At 41.9% G+C, this 27,704-nt stretch overlaps 1 protein-coding gene across 4 annotated transcripts in view; it reads right to left on the bottom strand.

Moving 5' to 3' along the window:
• Nucleotides 1-227: 227 nt before the first annotated feature.
• Nucleotides 228-27,704, bottom strand: part of DAAM1 (dishevelled associated activator of morphogenesis 1) — a 178,080-nt gene continuing 150,603 nt past the window's right edge. For all 4 annotated transcript variants that reach the window (XM_088473710.1, XM_088473713.1, XM_088473712.1 and 1 more), the window contains 7 exons: nt 26,425-26,513; nt 24,103-24,271; nt 17,305-17,412; nt 15,773-15,833; nt 13,038-13,169; nt 10,316-10,486; nt 228-5,247 (listed from right to left, as the gene is read on the bottom strand). In XM_088473710.1, coding sequence (XP_088329836.1) covers nt 5,038-5,247; nt 10,316-10,486; nt 13,038-13,169; nt 15,773-15,833; nt 17,305-17,412; nt 24,103-24,271; nt 26,425-26,513 — 940 coding nt within the window. In that variant the 3' untranslated portion in view covers nt 228-5,037. The remainder of the gene's footprint in view (nt 5,248-10,315; nt 10,487-13,037; nt 13,170-15,772; nt 15,834-17,304; nt 17,413-24,102; nt 24,272-26,424; nt 26,514-27,704) is intronic.

The raw sequence follows: 27,704 nt of genomic DNA, 5'->3' as shown, positions 1-27,704 counted from the left end.
AAAACAGCCAGAAACGCAAAACTGCTGCTTAGTAAATATACCCTCTGATGTGTAAAAGTGCCAAAGCAATATCATAAACGGATGTCTTTAAAATTCCACTAGATGGTGCCCTTTGAAACAAATTGCTTGACTGCTGTAGTTGCTGACTGTACTTTGAAATGACCCTCACAAAATCAAATGTTCCTTATAGAAATTGGTATAGTAATTCAAATATAAAACACATCCTGTAAGTACTGTTGTTTTTTTTTATTGCATATTTCCATAGTTAAATGTACATCATAATAAAAACAGTCTTTTTTTTTCTCTTCTACTACTAAACATTCTTGTTCCTACTAACTAGAGTTCACTATGATCTCAAAGCTCTTATACAGACAGACACATTTACAAATGTTCAGATTTATCCTTTTGGAGACCAGATTAAAAAAAGTTTTTTTTCTTTTTTAATGTATTTTACCTTTAAATGCACACCATACAGAACATCCTCTAATTACATCAGCACTGATCAAAATTGTTTTATTTTTTTTAATTTTTACATTGGCATCATGAAAACGAACTCAAGCGGTGACAGAGGGATCCGAGACATCACTGTATATTGCAAATCCCAGCGGCACCAAGTAGGTAGACGTAAATAGACATGAATGAGAACTTCAGAAAAAAAATAATATTTGGCATTTTAAATTTTTTTTAACTATGTTATCGAGACGTAGAAAAGCAAAAACATTAACCAAACAAAAAAAAAACACCCTCTACATTTCTGATGAACAGTATATAAAGAGGCACTTTTGAAAAGAATCATAATAGAAATACAATGGTAAGAGTAATATGGTAATGGATCAGGGCTGGCCAGTCTATCCAGGTTTTTGTATAAACAGGTCGGGCTGCAGAGATGCAAACATCATACTTTAAAGTTACAAAAACCTATCTATGCCAATAAACCAAAGGTTCTCAGAAATACTGTACAGCCCAGAGGAAGACACTTAAGCACCAGTGGAGTTCCTGTTGCCCGACACATGACTCCAACTCCCACAACCCACACATGAAGAAGCTGATCCACCAATTACAGTGCACAGCATATACCAGGGTAACTGTAACCTAGACACCGGGGAAGCAGCCATGTTGTGGGTTGGATTAATATGTAAGACAAGCAGTCTATCAGTTTACAAGACACGAAAGAAAATGAGGCACAAAGGAAAAACTGCAATTCAGCAGAAATGTCACTGGGGAATTCATAGGCTACATTCTCATGAGAATTGGTTTAGTGGACATAATGGCTGCTGCCTCCGAGTGTAGGTGACTGGTGCATTTTACGTGATTCCAAACACCATTAATTAGCCCTCCAGGAGATTTTATTTCACAGCTTCTCCAAAAGCACCACAATATATGTGCACCTGGAATAATATTCTTATTATGAACATGCTAGTTATTACGTGATTACAAACACACATTTTAATGAAAGTTCAAGTTGCTCTTGTGAAAAAGAAAAAATATGTTCGATTATAATTACACCAGCACCTAACTGTTGTATACAGCTCTATAAATTGATAAAGGGAAAAATAAAACCCACTTTTTTTTTTTTTTTTTTTTTTTACAGTTCCTTCCCAACTGTTAATAAGGAAAACAGATTCCTTCCTACTGTAAAAAAAAAAATAAAAAAATTATATTATAAAAAAATAAATAAAAAAATTCTGAAAATAAAAAAATTACATTATTCTGTCTCTCTGACTGCAGTTGTCTATTTGCCAAATGTAAATTCCCACAGGCAAGTGTGATGATAGGGTCTGTATTTCATACATCCTTTAGTTTTCATGTCCAGGTTTTAACAGTAATATGTCTCTAAGAGGCAGCCATTTACTAAATAATTTATTTACTTTTTTCTTTTACTGAATGGAAACAGTCATAAAACATGGTTTTGTGCAATGTATATAAATGTGTTATGTACAATAGTGCAGTGTTACAGCATATTTAATTATGAAATCACTGTATAGGGGTATAGATTAGATTTGTAAAATAGAAATAGCTGAAATCTTGCGTAAATAGATAACTAAAAAATAAATATTGCTAAGACATTGATATTTGGATAAAAGGTATGTTGCAGTTTACGTTATTTCACAGAATACAGTTATATCCGTAAAGCTATTTTGAACGAGGCATATGGTGAATAAAAAAGGTAAAATTTGATAAATGATTATACAAAAAAGTTAAAACTATGCAAAATATAAAAATTATTTGGAATTTTGCAGATTGTGTTGTTCCAATCAGGCAAATATACAACAAAAAGAAACTACCTATTTTCCAAAATACAATAATCAATTGTTATCAGAATAGGTAAAGGTGCCAATTTCATAACAAAGGCGCAAGCGATCAATGTAAACCATATCAACCAATCAGATACAGGTTTTTATTAGTGTGACTACTACAGACTCCAAAACAGACATCTGACTGGTTGCTATGGGTAACAGCTCACCAATGATCTCTGCACTTCGTTAAGAGAAATCCCAAAATTTTCAAAGCAAATATCACTATGATGTCTCAATGAAATGTCCCCCGATTCTGAAAAAAAATGGCTGCCCCCGAGTAGTCTTGTTTTAAAGGCTTTAGTAATCAAACAGAATTACAATATATTGTTTAGTAAATTACAAGATTTGGGAACTAATTTCTATGAATACTAAAAAAATAATAAAAAAAAATATTCACTGCAACAATTCCATAATGTGGGGAAAGCAGCAGATTGTACATCAAAATTAAAACCGCAAACTCTAAACCAGTTCTAACATGTTGCTGCAGAACAATTCTAGTCACTAAGCTACATTCGGTAAGAATTTGCTTACACACTTATTTTGGAGGCTATGGTTCCTGAGAGATGTACTCCATGGTCAGATTTGTAACCATTTGCTTCATGTAGCCTCGGGGACCGATTTAATTAGCTGAAAGGAGCCATAGTGCAATGCTGCTCTGCGGGATGTTACAGTACTGTAACACCGCTTATTTTTGCTCGCCCCTCTATGAGGTGGGAACAAGACTGAAAGAATTTTTTTTTTTTTTAACCTATCATAATACCCAGAAGAGCACATAGCTGCACATTGCACAAGGCTCCAACGGAAGCTTCAGGCGGATTTAATATGCCCTCTTAGAGGTATAAAAGCATAAACATTAAACAAAACAAGAACAAAAAGTCAGTGAGTGTATTCGGTCTGGTTAATGTGTGTAAATCGGAAGTACTGTTGTGTAAAGTAAAACTATAACTGAAAGTGTAGTACGTCTCATTTGACATTCCATATATGCATGTAGAAAGTTCTCGTTGACAGAATACAAATTATTTATGCATTATCTGGGACTAGATAGTGTATCTCACCACTAGGCAGGTAATTCAATGGTTTATCGCTCTTGTAGCTTCCTTTGAAAGGGAGAGGGAGCTATTAAATTGTTTGCGCAACCAGCCCTGCGCTGGTCTCAGAGGCCGCATTCTCGCGCCCCAATGCACAGGATTAGCTGCGTTAAGAGGATTCTCCTGTGCCAAGTGCCTGGCATTTGCCACCAGCCCCAATTTACACGGATTTCTGCTCGCACCTGAGGGGGGTTATTAGCAGAAATCCGCGATAAGTACAGCCTTGGGCTTGTCGCCCAAAACAATTGAATAGCTCCTGGTCACTTTAGATGGGAGCGATAAACATTTGAATCACCGCTTAGGAGTGTCCAGACATATTCTCAAAAATAAAATTCAAATATCTTTAAACACTCATGCTGTGGACGCCACTCGAGGCTGCTTCGCCTACCACTCCTATATCACCTATATTTCGCCAACAATGAAACCAATGAGCATGATACAACTGAGAGATTCTAGAAGAACCCCTTTTATTTTTTGGGAGCTGGACCCTTAAATACTCCAGTATAAAAATATTATTTTCTTTAAATTCTTTACAGTATTTTTTTTTTCACAAAGAGAGATGACTCTAACTACATCTTTAAACCTTTGAAATGATTGTAAACCAAAATCCCACCCCCCCCAAAAAAAAAAAAACCCAGCAGATACCAGCCAGAGACATGCAGACTGATGCAATCAGTAGTAATGAGATTAGATCTTTGTAATCAGTGCTGAGTATGTGTGCCAGATCAGTGATGTGCCCAGCAAGTTTATTTATATCAATTACGTAAATACAATAAATGGAATATTGGTCCAGTAATGTTATGACAGATGCTCTTGTACTAATGGAAAGGATTTATATTTCTATTTAAATGAATAATAATGAAAAACTATAATGTGACCTACATTAAAGTACACACGTCTGGATTCTCAAAGGTGTTTTTTATAGTAGATTTTCATTGCACGTTTATCAACAAAAATCAGCAACCCCCCCCCAAACCCCTTAAAATAATCCTGCATTTTATTGCATAATTATGGTAATTCTAAATAATTTTGCTGCGATTTGATATACATTTGAAACCCCACGTGTTTTCACATCTATAATAAATATATTCTCTTTCTCCTTTCCCTACCCTTTTAAAGTGCAGCTGTCACTCCTATGTAGTGGAGGCAGCCATTTTGTAACCTAAACCAATATCCACCAGTGACATCACTGAAAATGCAGCCTTTGTATTCACAAGGAACCAGTGACATCACTAATAGAGAGGCTGCATTCTCAAAATGGCTGCCTACACTGCGTACATGCAACAGACACACGTTTTGAAACGGACAATGAACAAGCAGATCATGTGATTTAGGAATGCACCTGCCTTAATTGTGCTTTTGCGCTGAACAAAAAAAAAAAAAAACAGAATAAAACATTTATACACAGTGGGTATGTATACATGTGCTTCTGTACACATATATACATAATACTGCAGTAAATCACATATTCAATATGTGCATGAATTCCTCCAAACTATATACATATATGTGTGCAAGTGTATAAAATGCTTTACGCAAGGACATATGCACACACATTATTATACATAAAGTACATATGTACACACCCAACTACCCCTCCGATTCAACGGCAGTGTCATTAACGACGGAACAGATATTCTCCACTAAGTGACTTAATAATTCAGCTTTGTGACGGGTCTCTCCCGGCTGCTCTCTGTTGCCTGGGTGGCTATGCGCTTGCGGTTCCTTTTAAGTTTAGAAAGGTCCTTATCGAAGACTTCGCCGGATCGGAGAGCAGAGACCAGGTCGTCAAACTCTCCCTCTTCCTCTCCATTTTCTTTGGCTTTCCGGGCTTTGCGTTCTCGTTCGCGCTGCTCCTTGAGCTGTGGGAAGGGAAAAAAAAATGCAATTTACTAACAAGTCAATGCAGTAAAATTAAATGTACAGAATAGTAGGCACCATAAAACAAAGGAAATGGCTAATATTACAGTCCCTTGATGTGCAGTGTCACATGAGCCATTTTTTTTTTCTCCTCTAGAAACTTTATATATATCTAACGCTGCTCTTCACCTCCAAGGGGGAAATTCACATATGTAGCGCGCCGGCGGCCACTAGATGGCGTCCAACCGATCAAATCAATTGTTGCTCTGTTTCTGTGTGCACAGCCGCAGGCGCTGAAACTTCTACTCGCAGCCCCCTCCTTGACAAAGTATACACATAGATACGAAATGCGTTGGAGACGGGAGACCCACCGCCCGGAAGTGCAGTAGAGTGACGTCAGCTATGGTCCTCACGGAGAAGCTGAACAGTCCGGCTCGGCAATTAACATCCTGCCGTACAAGGACTGGATGCCAGGGGGTAACTGATACATAGGGCTAGTTTAGATCCTCTGCAAGCAGCCTCCTTTGTCTCACATCAGGACTCTCCACCTTTCCCAATAAAGGGCTATAAACATTTATTATGCAAACATAGGCCCCCATTTAGTAACGAGTTTTATCACCAAAACGAGTGATAAATGTCACTGTGTATGATAATTGTGCTCCAGCCAATCACCTCCTGTCAACTGTTAGAATAATGACAGTTGGGAGCTGATTGGCTGGAGCACCATTTATCATACACAGACATTTATCACTCGTTTTGGTGATAAAACTCGTTACTAAATGAGGTCCATAATGTTCTATTTGTAATAAAGTGCATGTAATTTACAAAGTTGGAACAAACACTTACACACATACATTACAGTGCATCCAGAAAGTATTCACAACGCTTCACTTTTTCCACATTTTGTTATGTTACAGCCTAATGCTGCATACACACGTAGAGATTTTTTGTCCAACCATCCAACTAGTTGATTGGTTGGAATGAAAATCTGGTAACGTATGGGAGTAACTGATGATCAGCAACAACAGTTTTTGTCCATTTTCCAGCGTTTGGGAGCAAATTGCTGATTGTCATTTTGCTTTCATACCTTACCAGATTTTCATTCCAGCCAATCAACTAGTTGGATGGTTGGACAGAAAATCTTTACATGTGTACCCAGCTTCAGTCCAAAATGGAATAAATTAATTTTTGTCCTCAAAATTCTGCACACAATACCCCATAATGACAACGTCTAAAGAGTTTTTTTGCGATTTTTGCAAATTTAATTAAAAAAAATAATATATAGAAACCTAAGAAGTCACATGTACATAAGTATTCACAACCTTTGCTCAATACTTTGTTGATGCACCTTTGGCAGCAATTAAAGCCTCAAGTGTTTTTGAATATGATGCCACAAGCTTGGCACACCTATCTTTGGGGCAGTTTCGCCCATTCCTCTTTGCAGCACCTCTCAAGCTCCATCAGGTTGGATGGGAAGCGTCGGTGCACAGCCATTTTCAGATCGCTCCAGAGATGTTCAATTGGATTCAAGTCTGGGCTCTGGCTGGGTCACTTAAGGACATTCACAGAGTTGTCCTGAAGCCACTCCTTTGAAATCTTGGCTGTGTGCTTAGGGTCGTTGTCCTACTGAAAGATGAACAGTCGCCCCAGTCTGAGGTCAAGAGCGCTCTGGAGCAGGTTTTCATCCAGGATGTCTCTGTACATTGCTGCATTCATCTTTCCCTCTATCCTGACTAGTCTCCCAGTTCCTGCCGCTGAAAAACATCCCCACAGCATGATGCTGCCACCACCATGTTTCACTGTAGGGATGGTATTGGCCAGGTGGTGAGCGGTGCCTGGTTTCCTCCAAACATAACGCCTAGCATTCACGCCAAAGAGTTCAATCTTTGTCTCTCATGGTCTGACAGTCCTTCAGGTGCATTTTGGCAAACTCCAGGTGGGCTGCCATGCACTTTTTACTAAGGAGTGGCTTGCATCTGGCCACTCTAATATACAGGCCTGATTGGTGTATTGCTACAGAGATGGTTGCCATTCTGGGAGGTTCTCCTCTCTCCACCTCCTTGACTAGGGCCCTTCTCCCCTGATCGCTCAGTTTAGACGGCAGGCCAACTCTAGGAAGAGTCCTGGTGGTTCTGAACTTCCATTTACAGATGGAGGCCACTGTGTTCATGGGACCTTCAAAGCAGCAGATATTTTTCTGTACCCTATCCCAGATTTGTGCCTCGAGACAATCCTGTCTCGGAGGTCTACAGACAGGACTTAATGCTTGGTTTGTGCTCTGACATGCACTGTCAAGTGTGGGACCTTATATAGACAGGTGTATGCCTTTCAAAATCATGTCCAATCAACTGAATTTACCACAGGTGGACTCCAATAAAGCTGTAGGAACATCTCAAGGATGATCAGTGGAAACTGGATGCACCTGAGCTCGATTTTGAGTTTCATGGCAAAGGCTGTGAATACTTATGTACATGTGATTTCTTAGTGAGTTTTTTGTATTAAATTTGCAAAAATCTAAAAAAAAAACAAAAAAACTTTTTACATATTGTCATTATGGGGTATTGTGTGTAGAATTTTGAGGACAAAAATTAATTTATTCCATTTTGGAATAAGGCTGTAACATAAAATGTGGAAAAAGTGAAGAATTGTGAATACTTTACGGATGCACTGTAAGTGGTCGTTTTTTTACTTATGCAAGAATGCTCTGCCCCAGTTTTGCAGTTAGGGAATTCTGGGATGTGTAGTTCCACAGCAGCTGGAGTACCACACATTGCCTACACCTTAAGTAGAGGGTGTCACACACAAAAGCAGATTTTCTGCTCCAACTACTTTTGATTTTCTGCAGCCACTTAAACTTTTTAACAGTAGTCGGAGCAGAAAATCTGCTTTGTGACCTTCAATGATGACCAAAAATCTTAACCAATGAGTTATGTAGGTTACTTCAACAGGCCATGTGTTGAGGATGTCTGTCTTTGGAAACAGGAGGGATAATAAATGACCCAGAAAGACAGATGAACTCACCTGTACATGATTAAAGACATCCACAACACGTGACCTGTTGGTGGTACTTGGGGACTGGAGTTGAGAAGCCCTGCTCTAAAGTATTAAGATTTTTACCCTAGCAGTTTTCTTCGGCGTGATGAACTCGTGTGTTTGACTCCACCCCCAGGGCGGTACAATACTTGGCCACTCCCACCTCCCAGGAGAACCAGCAAGTCTGTTGCAACCTAGTCTGAACCCCTAGTAAATCGAACATACTGCGGCTATACATTAATTATATACTGATTGCAATACATCCTGATGCAGAACCTGATGCTCCCAGAACTCTGTTGTTATCAATTACAGCACATTAGAAAGAAGGGATGAAATAATCTATTGCAGACTGTAGACCTTGTATTTCATACAATTTGCTATAATAGCTGAATACTGCTTACAGCTCTCAGGGCTAAATCATTCCATTGTGTTAGCTGCAATGAGAGAAGAGACACTTCAAAGTTCCAGGCGATGATTGTCTAAAGATGTTCTGTTTAGTGAACATCTGACGTCCATCGTGCTGAATCTCAAGCTCACTCTATCACGTTAATAAAACACATGAACTGACTGACACTGAACAAGTTGAGGTTGAAGAATTGGTTATAGAACACGCTGATGGCTTCACTACGGAAGAAACTCATCTTCTGCCTTCAGCACATTGATTTCATCCGACAGCACTCAGGCAATTTGTGGTTAGATGATGGTAGACAGACTAGTGACTTACAGAGGGAGAGAGTGTCCTACATCCTTCAACTCTGCAAGAAAACTTTTACCCTATCATAATTACGGAATGTAATTAAAATAGATCCGGTCAAAATCCAGACAGTCGGGATGCCGGCGATAAGAATGCCAGCGCTGGATTCCCGATGGTAAGTAAGGGTTAGGCACAAGCCTTGGTAGTTTTAGAAGGTAAATCATACAGACACTGCTACAGTACTTCATGATGCTCACGTGGAGCCATCTTTGTGTCTGGCATGCGAATTATGTCATCGTGATCTAATAGAAAGAAGCCCCAGGACTGGGAGTCCCAAGTATAAAAAAGTAAGATAACAAGGGTTTTTTTTTGTTACTAGGCATTTGCAGACAAGTTTCTGACACTTGCAATACAGATGATACAATTGCATGGCAGTAAATAAATATCCAAATAGTTGATTATCTCATAACAAGAGAAAAGTGGTAAAACTTACATATATGTGAATGATAGTGACCGGTTTCTGAGACTTTATTGTGCGTAACAACAAGATATTGATAGGACCTGCAAATTAGCTTTACGGTTGTGGCTCAGGTATAAGGCCCACTAAACTTACACCTACAATAAACTTAATTTATATGAGAGATTCTAATAACCTTCACAAATATCTATGCAAAAGTTCTAGATGCTTACCATAACTTAGTATATTTGAGATACTGCTCTGATTGAGGGAGGTTGGGGGGGTATATTAATACACACAACAGACTTACTTGTCAGTAATCCCATTGAAGAACACTGCAGTCAGCCTCTAGAGGCTTCTCTTTGCAGAGAGTGACTGATCGTGCAGTATAATACCTTGGTTGTGAAATCCGTGGCAAATTAATATAGCATATTAAACGTGATGTAGTCAATTTGCCGACATAAAAAGTCGACATTTAACATGTGCATGTGTGGGAGGGGAGGTTTAGGGTTAGGTGCTAGGGGGAGGGGGTTAGGGTTTTCGGTACCCACTGCCTCCAGCACCGCCGGATACGCCAGAAGTATTCTGCTGACTGGAAACCATCTCTGGAGCCGCCAGAACCGCCGTACCAGGTAAGTCACCGCTAGACCACCAGGGACATTATTAACATTCTAATCTTGTCGACATATCATCAGTGTCGTCAAGAGCACGTCGACATCATGAATTTCGACAAAATATACCACACCCTATTAAGTGCCATAAATTCTGTAATAGTATGTAAACCTGCAAATATAGTTTTCTGAATGTTATTAGTAACTATTATGTTTATTTAGGGCTACTAGTCCTTTAAGCAAAGACAATTCCAATCTGTGAGAAAGTTTCTAACCTGTGCCTCCATACGTGTCCGTCGCTCCTCCTCTTCCTTCCTCTTCCTTATGTTCTCGTTTTCCTGTTTGGCTTCCGACAACGCCTGGAGAAACTGGTCGAAAATCCCAAAGAACTCATCCGGCTGAATCTTGTTGGCTTCTTCCCCAAAATGTTTGGCTGACTTCACAAACTAGAGGGATGGGAAATAGGAAATGTTCATTTAAATCCCCAGTGCAGAGAAGGCAGACCCGTAAACAGCACAATGCAACTACAGCTCTGTAACTAAGGCCCCAATACTTGCAGAACTAGTTGCTGAAATTGATCACATACATTCAGGTACACAAAATATCTGGCACGTTTGCACCAGAGAACCTTTCATCTAACAAGTGACCGTACAATGCAGGAGGCACGTTTCTTCAACATGAAGGAAAATCAGCACCACAGGAGTCAGGGAACTCGCCCCCAACAGCACTTTGAAGTGGCTGTGATGCTTTTATGGACACGTGGCCTTTTATTAAAGCCAAATGTGAGTCTGGGGACCATATTTGTAGTTTTTTTATTTTATTTTACACGTTACAAAAACTAACGTTTAGTAGAAGTGAATGATTCTTGTAAGCAGAATGTGACACTTTTTCTCTGGCCCTCTAATGAAAGTTGTTAACTGCAGCTTGGTCAAGCCAAGGGTTAAAATAAAATCTGTCTTTTGAAGTCAGAGCTCACTAGGTTCCATTGTGATGTTTTTCCTTTTTCTTTTTTTTTACAATGAGCGGTTTTAAAATAATACAAAAGGTTAAACGGACGCTAGTGTACTGTGAATGAGATTTATTAAATGAGACGACTATAAGCCATTCCTTCACAAAGATCCCAAGTTAAAACCTTGGCCTAGTCTGTTCTGTTGCATCGTGTTTTGTGATCCAGCTGAGCCAGGACAATAGCTGCAGCCATGTTAGAGGCTTACACACCTCTGATGTTGAATAAATTACTTTTGGGGGTGGGTAGGTCCGAGCGTGAAACGTAAAACAGAGAGAGTATAAAATAAAACTATTTCAATATACGATTATGTGAAATGTCCCAAAATATTCAGCCGCTGAGCTACATTTCCTGTACAGTTACAGATGTCTCCTCTCACACCTATCCTTATTGCACCATACAGCGCTACACGCCGGACACCATCCAAGGGTAGCGAATCCTGTACGGTGTGTGCTTTTTCCTCAATTTTGCATTTTAGTACGCATATTGATTCAGCATGGATCGATATTGCGATAGCGCACGCAGATTGCCGATTGTTGCGTACCGCGTATGCACCGCACTGCGTGGCATCAGCATTGCGATCACGCACACCACGGAAAGCCATCGCAGACAGAGGGACGGGACGTCAGCATTTTGGGGTGGTGACGGGGGAGTGGTTGTAGAAACGCAGGCGTGCCTGTCCGTTTGAACGCAGTTGCATGGGCGTGCATAAATTAGCCACTACAACGGCATACGCAGCCAGAGTACTCACTGTGTGCGATGAGGTTAGCAATTTCGGAGTAAGGGCTCACCTGTAGCAATTGTGCGCGAGGGGCCGATGTTACTCGAAGTATACGCAGGACTGCAAGGTGTTTTACGGACGTGAGATAGACGTAGTGGGCGTCTCTATGCTGGCTGTGCGATGGCTTTGTGATTGCGGACATTAGCATATTTTCACAGCAGATCTGCGTGCATAATTGCAGCCACAATCCGTAATGAGTCAGGCCCATAGTGCACTAGGTACAGTACTTAGGATAGTGTTTTGGTCACACAGGAATTTGTATAAAGTCACATATTATGTATAATGATGCATAGCAAGGGCCACACGTATCGCACCTGTCTTTTGCCTTTTTACCCCAGATTGTGCTACTTTTTCCTCAATTTTGCAGCTTAGTTTGCTTATTATTATATTATACTAAGTACTTGGGATTAGTGTTTTGGCGCGACTAAGTCGCAAAGTCTATGGTGCGCTAAACTGGGCTATTTGGTGCGATTTGAAGATAGGTGTATGTGAATACATCTGTAGCAACAATGCCGGTCATTGCGCCCATGCCGGACGAGATGCACTATCCTCAAAAATACTAGCAAACCTCCAAAAAAGGCCATTTTCGGAGGTTTGACCACATTTCCTTATATGCATCAAGCTCCAGAAAGCAAAACTTTCCGGAGCTTGTTCCCGATATGCAACGCCACCTAATAGAAGCCTATGGGCTTATTACCGGAGACTCCCCCAAGAGGCATCCAATAGGATCCCTCCCAGTGTCCCCCCGCGGCTTGCACATGCGCTGACCGGTGGCCGCGCATGCACAGAAGTGCTTCCGGGTCATAAACCCGGAAGTCCTCAAACCACAAAGGACAGCTCTTATTGGAAGAGCTGTTCTTTGCAGCTTTAATTGCAAATCTTCATGCATACAGTGTAAATAAATGCCGCTACGCCTGTGGTCAGTGGCAGGGTGCATCCCGACCCCCGTCTCTAAAATATTATTCTAGATAAGTTCTGCCTATTTTCTTTTTGAAAACTATACAATACAAATGCTTTGTAACATAATGTGTAAGACAACACACATCAATAGCCTGGTTACAATCAGCAATCTAGTGGTCACATTCCTGCTGTAATATCTGCTCTGTGATCTCTGAGCATTTGATGCAATATCGCTGCAGGTCGAGATTGGTTTAAATTAGGAGCAATTGGAAACTATTTTTGGGCTGGATGTTAGCAGCTGCGTACTCACCAATTCCTTGGATTCAGTTAGAAGATCTTCAACATCAGAGAAGCTGAATCCAGCTACGGTAATAAACTGACTGACAACGGAGACAAACTTATCTCCAGGCAGAGAGGGCTGAGTCTTCTGATATTCCAGCTCCTAGGTGGGAACACAAATCACAGCAGTTATTCTGTGTGCCATGTGCCTTCCAGGAACAATAATCCTAAAGTACGATGGCATATATAAACGAAGAGCTACTAATGACATTCACAAATACAGTATATGAACAAGTTTCAGGATCTTAAATGTTAAAGATATCTTGAGGTGGGGGAAGATATTTCCATATGCACAACAGACTTCCTGCCACTAGTCCCATTGACAGACACTGCAGTCAGCCTCTCTGGCCTAAAATGGCTGATAAAAGATAAAAGCCAGCTATAAAATACAACGAGGAGTATTTCACATCTCAGGAATAAGAATATTTACATATATTCCCAGGCTGGTAAGGTACGACAAGCTGCGTTTTACGCCTAATTTAGGTTTACTTTTTAGCGTACCGCACACATCAGATAAAAGGTAAATGTAAAACACCAGTCTATATGTAACACATTTGGTTTAACTTTACTCGCATATGAATTTCTTGCATGGCTGGCGAGTCAGTCACTGGTGAGGACCTGTAACTCCACCAGCGAGGACACAAAAGGAACTGGTGCAAGATTACCTGAAGCTGGGCACACACTAGACCAGGGGTTCCCAACCACGGTCCTCAAGGCACACTAACAGTCCAGGTTTTAAGGATAACCATACTTGAACACAGCTGACTTAATTAGTACCTAAGTAAATTTTAACTTAACTATCCATGCTTAACCATGGATATCACTAAAACCAGGACTGTTAGTGTGCCTTGAGGACCGAGGTTGGGAATCACTGCACTAGACTATATATATTGGACGATTTGACGTTTTTGGGACGTATCAGAAACGACAAATCGTCCACATCGTCTAGTGTGCACGCAATATTGCACGCTCCCATGTGTTGTTCATCGCATCTTCAGATCAACCTGCAGGACAGGCCAATGTGAAGTTTCGAGGAATGACAGCATGCTTCTGGATGTGGCGGGGTAGTGATATATATCGGGCGGCCATACACCGGATCGTGCAGTGTGTACGGGCCGCCCGATATATCGTTCCGTCCCATCTGCCATCGCTGGGTACACACGTTGTCTAGTGTGTAACCAGCTTCACTGTGAAGCCACCACCTACACACAATATTTAACTTATTGATTCAGTGGGAACCAGAGACATCACTGAGGCATGAGGCACGGAATGTTCAAACCCCATTCAGCTATAAGTGACCTTGGACAACTTAGTTTTCTGTGTGTAACGACTGTTAGGTTTACTGGTCAGGGAAAGGGTCTGACAAATTCTGGGTACAGTTCAGAATAATGTAGGTAATTATGTATTTCCATGTATTTATTATAGACAGATGTGTTGGAGGACGGAGAGCTATGTTGATGGGAGAAGGGGAGAGATTATGACGACACTAAAAAACGCCTAATAGTACAACATTTTAATTTGGAACCTGTCCCCATGATAAAACCTAATTCAATATAGAGACGAGGGACAATACACACACATGTAGGCTTGAGTGAAACATTACATTAGCAACTATGTAGGACTTCACAATGCCCCAATAATAAAATATTAAAAGCTAAAGAGGAACAGACTATATGCAACAAAATATATTTCAAACATAAAACAATATTTAAAATAAATAATATACTAACCATCCATCTTTATTTCATCATATTCTATGTTTAATAAGGGGGGTGAGAGGTTTAGTTACAAAAACAAACACTGATCAGTTCAACGCTATAAAACACTACCAAGATTTATATGGGAAATCGCACACCCAAAAGCTGAACAAACACTTATAAACTGAGACACAGCATTTCCTATTTACAATACTGACATTATAACCTGAACATCCCTGGTGAAATTCAAGCTGCTGGTTTATTCAGGCCTGTTTCTACCTATTATCAGCGCAAGATTAAGGCTTGTGGGGGCCCCAGGGTAACTATGAGCCTACCCAACCTCCTCCCAAGCCACATAGGGCCTACCCCCAAGCCCCCCTCCCCCCAACCCCAAGCCACACAAAGCCTACTGCCTCCATCCCTGCCCCCGATTACTCACCTGACCTCCCGATTCTGGCAGAGCTGTTCCCTAGTCCCCTCATCAGCACCACGGACGTGATGTGTCACATGATGACTAAGAGGACTCGGGAACCGATCTGCGCTGTATGCAGCAGCACTGACTGGGCTGCATGCAATAGAACACAGAGCCGTGGCAGCTGAGCCCCCATCCGGGAACAGGTGCAGCTGGACACCAGTTCTCTAATCAGGGTCACACCGACCCTGTGTGGGGGCCCCGAGGCGACCTCCCCTGTCACCCCCTCCCCCTTAATCTGGCCCTGGCTATAATTACTATTGTTCATTTATATAGTGCCACAATAACTCTGCACAGAGAATACTGGTCATTCACATCAGTCTCTGCACCAAGGGAGCTTACAGTCTAAACTTCCTACCGCAGAGACACACACACTTTACCAGTGAGTTTTTGGTGGGTGGGAGGTCACCGGTCGGGAAATAATGAATGACCCCTGTGCTGGGAGGCAGCACACCTAAAGGCAGCAGTCTAATACAGAGCCCATTATTTAAAATGTATCTATCATTGGCCATTAGTAGGTGGGAAGGGGATACTTACACTTTCCACAGCTTTCAAGCCATTCCTTAAGGTGCTTATCTCCTTGTCCAATTCAGTCATACTAGAAAAAAAAAAAGAATAATACAACACTGAAATAGTTCTGAATATGAAGTTAGAGATGATATGATGATGATGCTTTGTTGTCCATGTACTAAAGCTGTGCTGTAATGTAACACTCTGCATTGTGTTTTCTCAATCTACCGGCCCAAGAACGACCAATGGGTCAGGTATTTTCCAGTCAAATTTGCTTAGCCCCTAAATGAACAGTGGTACTTTGTAGTTTTGTTGTGGCTAGATACTATCTAGTATTGGTACCAAGCAGACTTTTTCCTAATACATTACTTGTGCAGTTGTTCTTCCATTTATCAAATGTTTTAGGGGGTAGATGTGAGGTTATTGGTTTCCTTTCATTTCTATTTATTTATGCTCAAAACCCAACCATTTTTTTACAGCACCTCTTTATTCTACCAGGTAAATCCCCTCCCCCCCCACAATGAAAGCTATTCTAGATTATATTAGGCCATGTGGCTATCTCGCACAGGGGGCATATTGAATATGTGACCACCAGGGGTCTTGTACTCCACCGTGGCCCTGATTCAGAGACAGACGCAATGCCAACGCAGGCCACAGTGGAACAATATATTTCCATTGCGTGTGCGTCAAAGCCGCGCTGTGTACAAGCGGCAATGGATTAAGGATGTAGGTTGTAGAGAGGATCTTTTTGCAAACTGAGTGACAGGTTGTCAGTGTTTGGGGAAGGTAACGAAGGGTAGTTAGAGAAACGAAGGCGTGTCGGGACAGTGTTCTGGGCGTGCTCTAGTGAGGCTCTGAATTCGTTTACAGCTGCAGAGGCCCCGACGTCTTAGGAGAGCTGCTCTGTCAGTAATTCGACTGTTTCCCATGTTCCCACTTTTGTACGCAAGCGGTGGATGTCAGACGCTGGAGGCGGGCGCCTCAGTGCACAAGGCGGCAGCTGAGACATTTGCATAATTTTGCAAGTCCGCTACGTACGGAATGGCATTCGCAAGGGAATTTGCATCCATCTCTGATGCAGGCTCTGCATAATGGCCCTGACAGTCCAGGAACAATTCATAACCAGCCTCCTCTTTCAGTTATTTATAAATATTGGGTCTTTTTGCCCATTAACTTGTACCAGCTCTTATTTCCACCACTTTCCTCTACACTTTGGTTTTCATTTTCAATGCACCTCAATATAGGTTTTAAAATTAAAAAGGGTAACACTCGCTCGAGATTAACTTTATTATAAGATATTTTTATTTCACCGTTCCTCTCTGTTCCTTAACACTTTGTGACCGACTTTCACCAATTAGTTCTCAGCGATATTCCATATCTGAACAACTGGGTTGAGTGAAACATACCACAGGGGCATAATATGGGTTGTTCCAAGGCTTCTGTGTCACCATCATCTTTTTGCTGACAATGTGCAGGACGTGTGTGTGTTACTGTGACTGGAGCTAGAACATATGAAATCCAGCTGCGCATATTAGTTACACAAATGCGCTATCACTTACTTCACTTTTGCCGCCTCAGGGATACTCTGGAGCTCTTCGTGCAGATTTACAATTTTGGGGTACTTCTTCTCTACCACAGTTATGAGATAGTGCAAAAGGGTTATATTCCTGTAATGACAAATATTAGTCTTATATGGCAGAATTCTCAGAGATATCAAATTCTGCAATGATGTCCTATTTGCACACGGACCCCCAGGCATTGATATTCCTCTGCTATAAGGTGGAACCGTTCCTAACGATTATCAACAAACTAACCCCAAATTATTTGTATTTTTATTCATTGTATTTAAATATATTTAACTTTTTCATTTAGAATAACAAAAAAATAAAAAAAACACCTCTAGCCGACTGCGTAGTCTAATCTAAAATGGCTACTGGGGTACTGCTACCTCTGAGGTGGGGTCAATTGTGGCTATTTAAAGTATCACATCATCCAAAACAGAATCCCATGTATGTAATCATGCTCCAGATCAGACACAATACTGTGCATTATCCATCTTAGACCGACCAATGATCAGTCACCTCCAAACATCAGCAAAATCGTACGCACCCCACAATAGTTGCCACGTTACTCTATATGTACATGTCCATAAAAGCAGCTGAAGAAAAAACAAATGTTTGTCAGCGACTACCAGAGAGCGCACCGGACACGGGAAGTAGAAAGCAGGAATCTAGACGCATTGTATAGGCCGCACCCCGGCAAAATGGAATCATGAAAAGGTAACTACTATAGGATATTTCAAACCTAGGGCCTGATTAAGCACGGACCGCAGTTACTAATAAGCACACAATCGGCCAACTATTGAGTACTGCGCATGCATCGCAGAGCGTGAACCAGCTACTGCGATCGCAGTCACTATATAGACCCATTGCAGAGTGATTGGCAGGAAGTGCCGATTGTGGATGTTGACGGGTTGGCCCGAGAAATACAGGCGTGCCAGTGCATTTGACGCCACTGCAGGGGAGTGCATAAATTAGCCACTGCGGTGCCCTACGCAGCCTGAGGCCTCATTGCGTGCGCTGACGTTAGTAATTCGGAGTAAGGTCTGACCTTGTGCCAGTGTGCGTGAGGCTGTGTGTAAGACAAAGCGGGCATCCTCATGTTAGTGCTGCGACAGCATAGCAATCGCATTGGATTAGCATACTATCGCAGTTGAACGGTTTGCATAATCGTTACTGCAATCGCAGTTGCGATCTGTAGTGAATCAGGCCCCTAGACCGATGTTGCAAACTTGCATATAAATGAACAGTAATATATTCCAGGTCTACTTCAAATGCTAACAGCACTCTCAGAACAAGATGGGATAGAGTCCAACAAGTGCATCATGTTCGCTTCAGAAGTTAAACAGCTGAATGTCATCAGAGCCATCCCTCTTTCCAGCATTACATCATGCAGTCCCCACAGGAGCCATTTCTGGAAGTATGAAACAAACCGCAGCTCTTGTGGGAAATTAGAGGATCTCTCACACTGGATTTTATATACAACACCCCGTGTGAGAGGTTGACTGCAAGGAAAAACATAAACCTCCTATAGGAATATAGTAATTGGTTTACTATGGAACGCTTTTCATTACAGAGGCATTTCCTGCGTTGTGCAAGCATTAACCAGTTTATTAGTGGTGGCGCAATGCTCTATAATGTGCTACGGGTGCATCAGCAGGATAGCCGAGGTTAATGATCTGTGGTTGCTTAGGATGTGTCACAATATGTCCTATACTTATAAAAACAAGATGGCCGTCAGTATGCTTTCAGTCAGCTTTCACAAATTTCAATTTATAAGTGAACTCTGATTTTAGAATGATGCAGGAACATAGGCTGTAGCAAAACCATAAGGTATAATGAATATCTGCTTGTGTTTGATGTCCTAGGACAATGTATAACAATAACAATGTGTTTTATAGTTCTCTGTGTAAGAAAAACAGATATTATTTTGTATTAAATGATGAAGAATGTGATCTGACCATGTGTGCCTTAGGGCCGTATTCAATTAAGAGGCGAAAACTCAGAATCCACGGAAAAGTATCGCGGGTGACGTCATTTCGGCAGGCGGAAACTTTGCGCCTTATTCAATTGCAAAGACTTTTAGCCTACGCGGAAAGTCAATGCAAGGTAATAGGCGGACAAGTATCGCCTATGAATAGCAAGCGGAAAAAAGTGTAGAATTGCGGTTTTGGGGTGCAAAGGTTGGGAAACCCCCCTGCACCCTTGGACGGGTCCCGAAAGGTTAACTGCGTCAAAAATTGCTCCCAAAAAATTGAGGAACACCACAAAAAATTTCATTGAAAAAGGGGGCGAAAAAAACAGTTGGGGTACAAAATTAAATACTAGCGAAATAAACTTTTGGGGGGTCTACAAGTATGGGGGAGGTGTTTTTTTTGATTGCAGGTGCTTGCTGAACATGCATTTTTCATGTTTTCTGAACTTCACTTTTGCGAATTTTAACCATTCTAGCACCCATTTTCATGTACCCCAAATTTGCTGGGGCTAGTTATTTTCTTTAAAAAAAAACTGCTAATACCCCTTTCAGACATACGACCTGTAAAATTTCCTGCTAAGTGTAAAAGGGGGGGTCTCGACCAAATACCCGGGAAATGCACAGGAGAAATTCCCGGGTATTTGGTCGAGACCCCCTTTCACACTATGGGCTGTATTCAATTTGAGGCAAAATGTCAGAATCGGCGATGACATCATTTTCGCCTATTTCCAATATACCCGTATTCAACTACATCGCCGATGCAAAAAGTCAATGTTATAAAACGGGGATAATTTTTCGCCAGCCTTTTGCTGGTGAAAAAAAGTGCAGAATTGGGGTTTAGGGGCGCTGGCTTATAAAAAATTAGCCTACAGCCTTGGGAATGCCCCCTTAAAACGATCTGTGTTAAAAAAAGTTTAAAAAAAAAAAAAGGACACCCCAAAATAATTATTTCGATTTTGGGGTTAAAAAAAAAAAAAATAGAGAACACACTTGTAAATTAGCGGAATGGAGTCCAGAGGGGTTCCCTTATGTGCGGCAGGTGTTTTCTTCAATGTGGGAGTAGCGGCAGGTGCATTTTTGCTGAATTTTTCTAAATCATTTAAGGGACTTCAAAATATGCTTGTACCCATTTTCATGTACCCCAAATTTGATGGGCATAGTTATTTATAAGAAAAAAAAAAAAAAAACCCTCTAAATGCTCTTCTGCATCACCTTCTTCAAAGCCGCATTTATGCACCTGCCGCGGCTATTTAAAAACCCAACTTTCTTCAACAGGCAAAAACGGGAGTACCCATAGTGATCCCCCAGGTCAGGACATCTTTAGGGGGGTCCTAGGATTATTACCCGAAAATTCACGTTTTTTTTCGCTGATCCCAGTTTCGCCGGTTCCCGATTTCGCCTACTTTGGAATTGAATACGGGGAATAGCGGGCACGCGCGCTATACTTTTCCGCCTGGAAAACAGGCGAAGGTGGCGAAAAGTCTGGACTTTTCTCCTCAAATTGAATACGAGCCTGAAGCTTCTACACGGGAAATTCTCGGGTAGCACCTTTCAGACATAAGCCGGGTTTTTTAGTTTTTAATATTATCTGCATCTACAGTGCCAGGCCTCGGTCTACGCCCCCGCCCGGGCCACTTGATTGCATGTGCCCCCCAGACTAAAAGTTGCCAGCCAGCCCCTGCTGAGGACCCGGCCATGGTCGCTGACTCGGTTGTCAGCTCCACAGCCACCGACGCGGGGGGTGGTGAGCAGCAGCGCTGAGCGTCCTATAGGACGCTCTGCGCTGCCAATGTAAAAGCTGCTTGGTGCAGCACGGGAGAGAAATTCCCGTGTAGCACCATTCAGACATAAGCAGAGTAATTTCCCGGGACTTAAGTCCCGGGAAATTCCCTGGTTGATTGAAGGGTCGGCTACCCGGGAACGTGTTCCTGGGTAGGTACCTTTCAGACATACCGAGGATCCCGGGAATTTGACCTGCCTCAGCCAAATTCCCGGGATCCTCGGTATGTCTGAAAGGGGTATAAATGCTATTCTTCACCACTTGTGCAAAGACGCTACTTAGCAGCTATTGAAAGCACATAGGTACTCCAAATAGCTTCAGTAGGGCTATTCGGGGGCATCTACATTGATCCCCAATGTTAGTGAATCTATGGTGCGGTGTCAGGCTGATTTCCCCAAATCTGACAGCACTATTCGCCTGTTTGCGTTTCGCCGGATCGCATCCTTTGGAAATGAATAGGGCGCATACCAAAAATGAATTTGCCTAAAACACACGATGTAGGCGGAAAGTAGTTTCCGCCGACGGTGGCGAAATTATCATTGCTGATTAAATACGGGCCTTAATTGTTAATTGATAGGACTGTACAGAAATGCCGTCATTGGTTCAGAAACAAATAAAATTGAGGAGTGTATGGGGGCAGCTTTACGATGATCATTCTCTGTGAACTTCACGAAGAAGCACAGGAGACCAATCAAACGGACAACGGCAATTTGCCTGGTATCACCGTGTCTGATCTATATTATTAATTGTTATTTATACAGAGCCAGCATATTCCGTTGCTCTTCGCAATTAATGTTCTAAAAGAATGTGACTTGGATCCTTAATGGACATGTTGGCAACAGTGGCCGGAAGATGACCGCATATCGCCGTTACTGGCCGTGTGCTCGACAGTCGCATGTTGTCCAATTTGAACACTTATGTGTGTGGCAAATTTGGACTCAAAAGTAGGATCGTACCGATTTGCCAGCTCAACAGTGGGGGCAGTCTTACTACCATGCATATGTGCAGCAACTCCTAGCTACCATCCTAATCAACCCCAGAGACTATTTAGAAATTACAGTACAATAGGGGTGTGGATTAACAGATAGACAGTAAAAAGGTCGACAATGTCTAGATAGACACCAGATGTTAGACAGTTAATAGGTCGACTGGGACAAAAGGTCGACATGTAAGAATGTTGACATGTAAGGATGTCAACATGTACAAATTGTCGACAGGATCAAAAGGTCGCCATGAAAATGGTCGACAATTGTTTTTTGTTTTTAACCCTAATCTTTGCCCTAACCCACCCCTTGGTGCCTAACTCTAACTCTCCCTCCTGGTGCCTAACCCTAACTGTCGGGGTAGGTGCCTGACCCTAACCGTCCCTTCTAGGGCCTAACTAACCCTCCCTCCTGGTGCCTAATCCTAACCGTTGGGGTAAGTGCCTAGCCTTAAAAAAGCATGTGTCAACCATTTTTGTGCTGACCTTTTGACCCTGTCGACCATTTGTACCTGTCAACCTTTAATGTGTCGATCTTTTGTCCCTGTCAACCTACTGACTGTAACATCTGCTGTCTATCTAGACATTGTCAATCTTTTTACTGCCTAGATATAGTCCGTCACCCGTACAATAAGAAGGGTGTTGGAAGGCTGGTTATACAGCTAAATTGGAGTATAGAAACACAACATCTCATTTACTTTAATAAATGTATTTGTATTTTCATTTTAGGAAATAAAAAAAAAAATTGAAGATCCTAAAATTACACATAAAAAAAAAAATATATATTTTACTTATCTGCCCACTGGTAAACTAACGGCAGCTGGATGAAGGTCCAGAAAGAGAAATTTAATCTAGACCACAAATCAGGGGTGGGGAACCTATTTTTTGTCCGAGGGCCGTTTTGATATATATAACATTATTTGAGGGCCTAATGCAGACCACGCACTCCTCCATGTGATGTCATACGGAGGCGGGACCACAATCGCCGGTGATCACAGCAATGCTGGGAACATCCTGAGGATGCACCGGGGAGCTGTAAGGGCAGCAGTGTGACGCATCCTAAGGATGCTCCGGACAGTGGCGGATCCAAGGGGGGGGGTGATTGGAGCGATCGCCCCCCTAGCACAGACAGTCCGCATCATGCACTGAGCTGAGCAGTCTGTGTTCAGCCTGTGCTGTGATCGGAGCCTGTGTAATGCGTGGAGAGCGGAGAGCGCAACACCACGGGCACTATGGAAGAGATGTCTCATGACTACAGGGGCATTACTATAAGCGCACTACAGGGGGCATTATTAATAGGGTACTACCATATGGGCGATGCAGGGGCATTACTATGGGGTCATTTCCATATGGGGACTATTACAGGGGCATTACTATGGGGCGTTACCATATGGGCACAGGTGCATTACTATGGGGGCATTACTATATGGGCACTACTACAGGGGCATGGGGAAGAGGGGCGCAGAGAGATGGCTTGGGAAGGAGGGAGCAGGGAATTGGTGTGGGGAGCTGGGGGAGGGGGGAGCAGAGAGATGGCTGCTGGTGCTCAAACTGTGTATTCACACATAGTGAATACATAAATATATACATTGTAATAATAAATGTGGCCACAAAAAAAACCTGTAAAGGGGAGGCATTGGGAACAGAAAGGGGAGGTGCCAATACAGGAAGAGGAGGAGTCATAATTAGTCATTAATCGCCCCCCCCCCCCTAAAAGAACAGTCTAGATCCGCCCCTGGCTCCAGACGACACTGCTGCATAGATTCTGGCTGAAGGGTGCCAATCTAGGCACCTTGCTTGCCAGATGAGGCAAGAAGAAAGTAGCTCAGAGGGCCACACCAAATGATTCCTGGGGCCTTATACGGCCCTCGGGCCTGAGGTTCCCTGTCCCTGCTATAAATGTTAGTCTTTCGCTAGGTACTGTACAGTAGATGGCAAACTCTTAATTCTTCCTTAGAAATATTCAGTCTTGTTTTATTCCCGGGTTTGTTACTAGGTGTATGAGATGCTATATAAATAAATGTTAATAAACACTCGTCTTGGACCAATTTAGTAACTTACTTGTCAATACTGGATTTGGTATCAGCGATCTTATTTAGACTGGAGATTTTAAACCCGTAAGCGTTCCCCCTCTGTCCTTTATTCATGTAGTTCCCGAATGCCAGGACAACTTCCAACAGTTGCTTTAAGCTTTTACTCTGCAGAACCTGCTTGGAAGCCGAGCGGATTGCTGTTGGAAAACAAGAGAGACATCAGTGGGATAAGAATGTGATGTACTGTAACAAGACATGAAGACAATCTCATTTTTCTAGTATTTATGAGCAGCAGTCAGCGTGATAATACTGATAATAATTCTAGGATCCTTACATTGCCATAAACTAATGAGCAGTACTCATAAGAGGAATTGTGTGTGTTCTGATTGTGGTGGGACCTCGTGCCATGATACCCAAGCAATGGGTTAGGACATTGAAAACAAATTAACGGTTGTATGTAAAATGTACTAAAAGAAAAAAATAAAATAAATACAAATTATATTATAATATATATATATATATATATATATATATATATATATATACATATACACACACACATACATACACACACACATTAATGATATGCAGTTTGGAAAGTATGTGAAATATATACAGATGTGTCCTCATGCATTCTTGCTGCAGTCGCTCCAAACAGTCCCTCTTGGCGCTCCCGGTCCAGTGCGACTGTTAGTGCCGTGCGTCTTTTTCGCCCGAAAATGCATCTAAGTCACACTGCGACGCAATTGGGATGCACCAGATTGTTCTGATTCATTTGAGAGGCGACACTTTTAGATCTGTGTGCGACTGGGTCTGAATCGAAATACGAAGTGCTACGGTGTATGGGCCTTGGCCTTTTCCAGCGCCAAGTTCCGTGGTGCTTCATTTACAGACTCAGCGCCTGATTCAATAAAGATCGCTATTGCGATCGCAGCTCTGTAATCGCACGCAGGTCTGCGTGAAAATATGCTAATGAATGCTATCGCAATGTCAGTGCACTGCCACCATAGACACGCCCACTGCCTCCCACTACCGCTATCTCACATGCGTAATACCTTGCACCCCTCCATAAACATCGGTAACATCGAGTACCATCGGCCCCTAATGTAGAATTACAGAAGCCCTGTTATTACAAATTAATAACCTTGTTGCACACAGTAAGTACACAAGCTGTGTATGCAATCGCACTGGCTAATTTATGCACCCCCATGTAACGGCGTTCAAACGGACAAATGCGCCTGCGTTTCCCTGACCACCCTCCCAAACGCTCACTGCCTGTCAATCTCTCTGCAATGGCTCTCCGTGGCCTCTGTGATCGCAGTGGTGCCTTCACGGACTGCAATGCATACACACGTGCAGTACACAACAATCAGCCGTCTGTGTACGCTTTAGCAATAGCGTTCCGCAATGATTCAGGCCCTCAGTCACACTGATATACAAGTGTCGCATATCAAATTGACCACCACAGTCTCCTGGTGCATACTAGTACATCGCATTGCGACTGAGATGCATTTTGCGGTGGATAAAGACACGATAAAGATGCCTGGCGCTAGCAGAGTCGCATGGTACCTGATGGCTCACTAGCGCCAGGCATCTCGCTCCGCATGGCGCATTCAGGCTCGATGTATGAGGACACATCTGTAATTGTTACGATTTGCAAACATGCTGTGATTGGCCCAGTTTATTTTCAGATTTTTCACGATTACTTATCGCAAAATGTAAATATGGTTATGTCCCAAAAATAAACTGATGTGTTGTCATAAAATGAAAGCTCTGGGAAGCACTAATTCAGGAGGTGCAGGTTGCACTCAGTTCTGTCATTGCTAAAAATAAGATAAACTCTAAAATTAATCTGCATTGAAACAAGTAACTTAGATATGTGCATTGGATATACAGCTCTATCTACACACAACACTGCTGTCTGTACAAGGTCAGCGAATCCAAATAAAATAAATCTGCGTGGCCAACAGAATTCTATTTTTAATGCATACATGAATCAACTTTGTTGGACAATCTGTCTGTTTGTACTGAGGTACCCAAGACTTTGCTATGTGAGAGATCATTTTATATAATGCAGATCAATATGTGGCTGAGCACACTGGAAGATGCAGCTACCATAGATCATAGTGGGTAAGTGTGCGCAGTCTTTGCATACGATTGTCATTTAGAAATACTGTCAAACAGAATCAAATTCTCTCACCAACTTGTGAACTCAACAGACAGGAGCTGGGAGTAATAGCTTTTTACCCTGGATTCAAAAACACAGCAAATATTCATCTGAAGCTCTCCTTGTGTCCTTGCTTCTTAAATACCATCTGGAAATAATTGCACAACTGGAAAGCAGACTTACCTTCTACCTTTGGTTTGACTTCAGCAACTCTTTCCGCAAACTTCTTTTTGAAGTACAGAGACTGCAACCGCTGCTGATAATGATTAATCCTAAAACATACCACAATTTACAGATTAGGACACAAAAGTGCAACAAATCATAATCTATTACACATTATTGAGGTCAGACTGGTTTATAGGACTGCTGGTATCACTGAACAGTCCTATTAGTAAACTGATTACACCTAGAGAAACGAACAGCTATGGGACCCAATGAGGCATCTAGGAGATTGTACATTTGTGAGCAGGACCTATCTGGCAAATCTATTGTGGTGTGTTATAAAATTACATGGGGTATCTCGAACACTAAATGTTCAAGTAAGATCCTGTTACTAGAGAATTCATCTTCAAGGGGCATTTTTTTAGGCTTTGTGCAACTTTTTTGTCTCTTCATCTGCTCGGCCATTATGACGCCAGGTATGGGTGGAAAAAGTAAAACCTGCAGCCTATCAGATCTGATTCTACACCGCAGCACAGATTATTTCAGGAGAGGAGTGTGCTGAACTTGTGGAAGGCGTAGACTGATCCATTTGTTGATTAAGTTATTCAAGACAAAGCAAGCATTATGGTGTGAGAGGGGAAATGGCGGTAAGTAGGAAGACTGAAAGCTAAGAAGTGGAAGGAGCAAGGTAACCCCGACAGCACAGAGTAGTGATATGTGTTGTTCTTTTGTTTTTGTTTTGTTTTATTAAGGAGACACACAACAGGCATACATGTTGTGGCTTGTGCTAAATTCTTGCTGAGAAGCTAGACCCTAAGAGAACTTTAGGATCATCACAAACATTGAAGCCACTTATGTGTTCTATGTTGTTATTTCAGTAGGAGATGGCTATTTGTATGAAGATTTACATAAAAACTGTTTTGCAGAGCTATTACTGTGCTCTCAGTAATAATATAAATGTAAAAAGGTGTGGATAAAAGCTAGTCCTCATGGGTGGAGGGAACAACATCTAAGTGGACTGTGTTCCCTCCACCAATGGGGACTATCTCACGCCCTGGTGTAGACACTTTTGACAATTACCCTTTCAGACAATGACAGGAAGTGCTGCCTAAAAAACATCCGTTACCTTTTTGTAAATGGAGTTATATAGTCTTAAATATACAGCAGAGATGTAATAAGATTTAAAACATATAGCTACAATTTTCTGCTTCCTTTAGAGTGGAAATGAATACCTCAATTGTTAAATATCTAAACACATGATACAATGCGTAGCTAGGTGATCATATGCACCTGGTGCCTAC

The sequence above is a fragment of the Taudactylus pleione genome, unplaced genomic scaffold, assembly GCF_031769625.1.
Source record: "Taudactylus pleione unplaced genomic scaffold, aTauple2 ptg000139l, whole genome shotgun sequence".
NCBI classification, from domain to species: domain Eukaryota; kingdom Metazoa; phylum Chordata; class Amphibia; order Anura; family Myobatrachidae; genus Taudactylus; species Taudactylus pleione.
The sequence above is the reverse complement of the archived record's forward strand: the minus strand, read 5'-3'. Positions and strand labels throughout refer to the sequence as shown.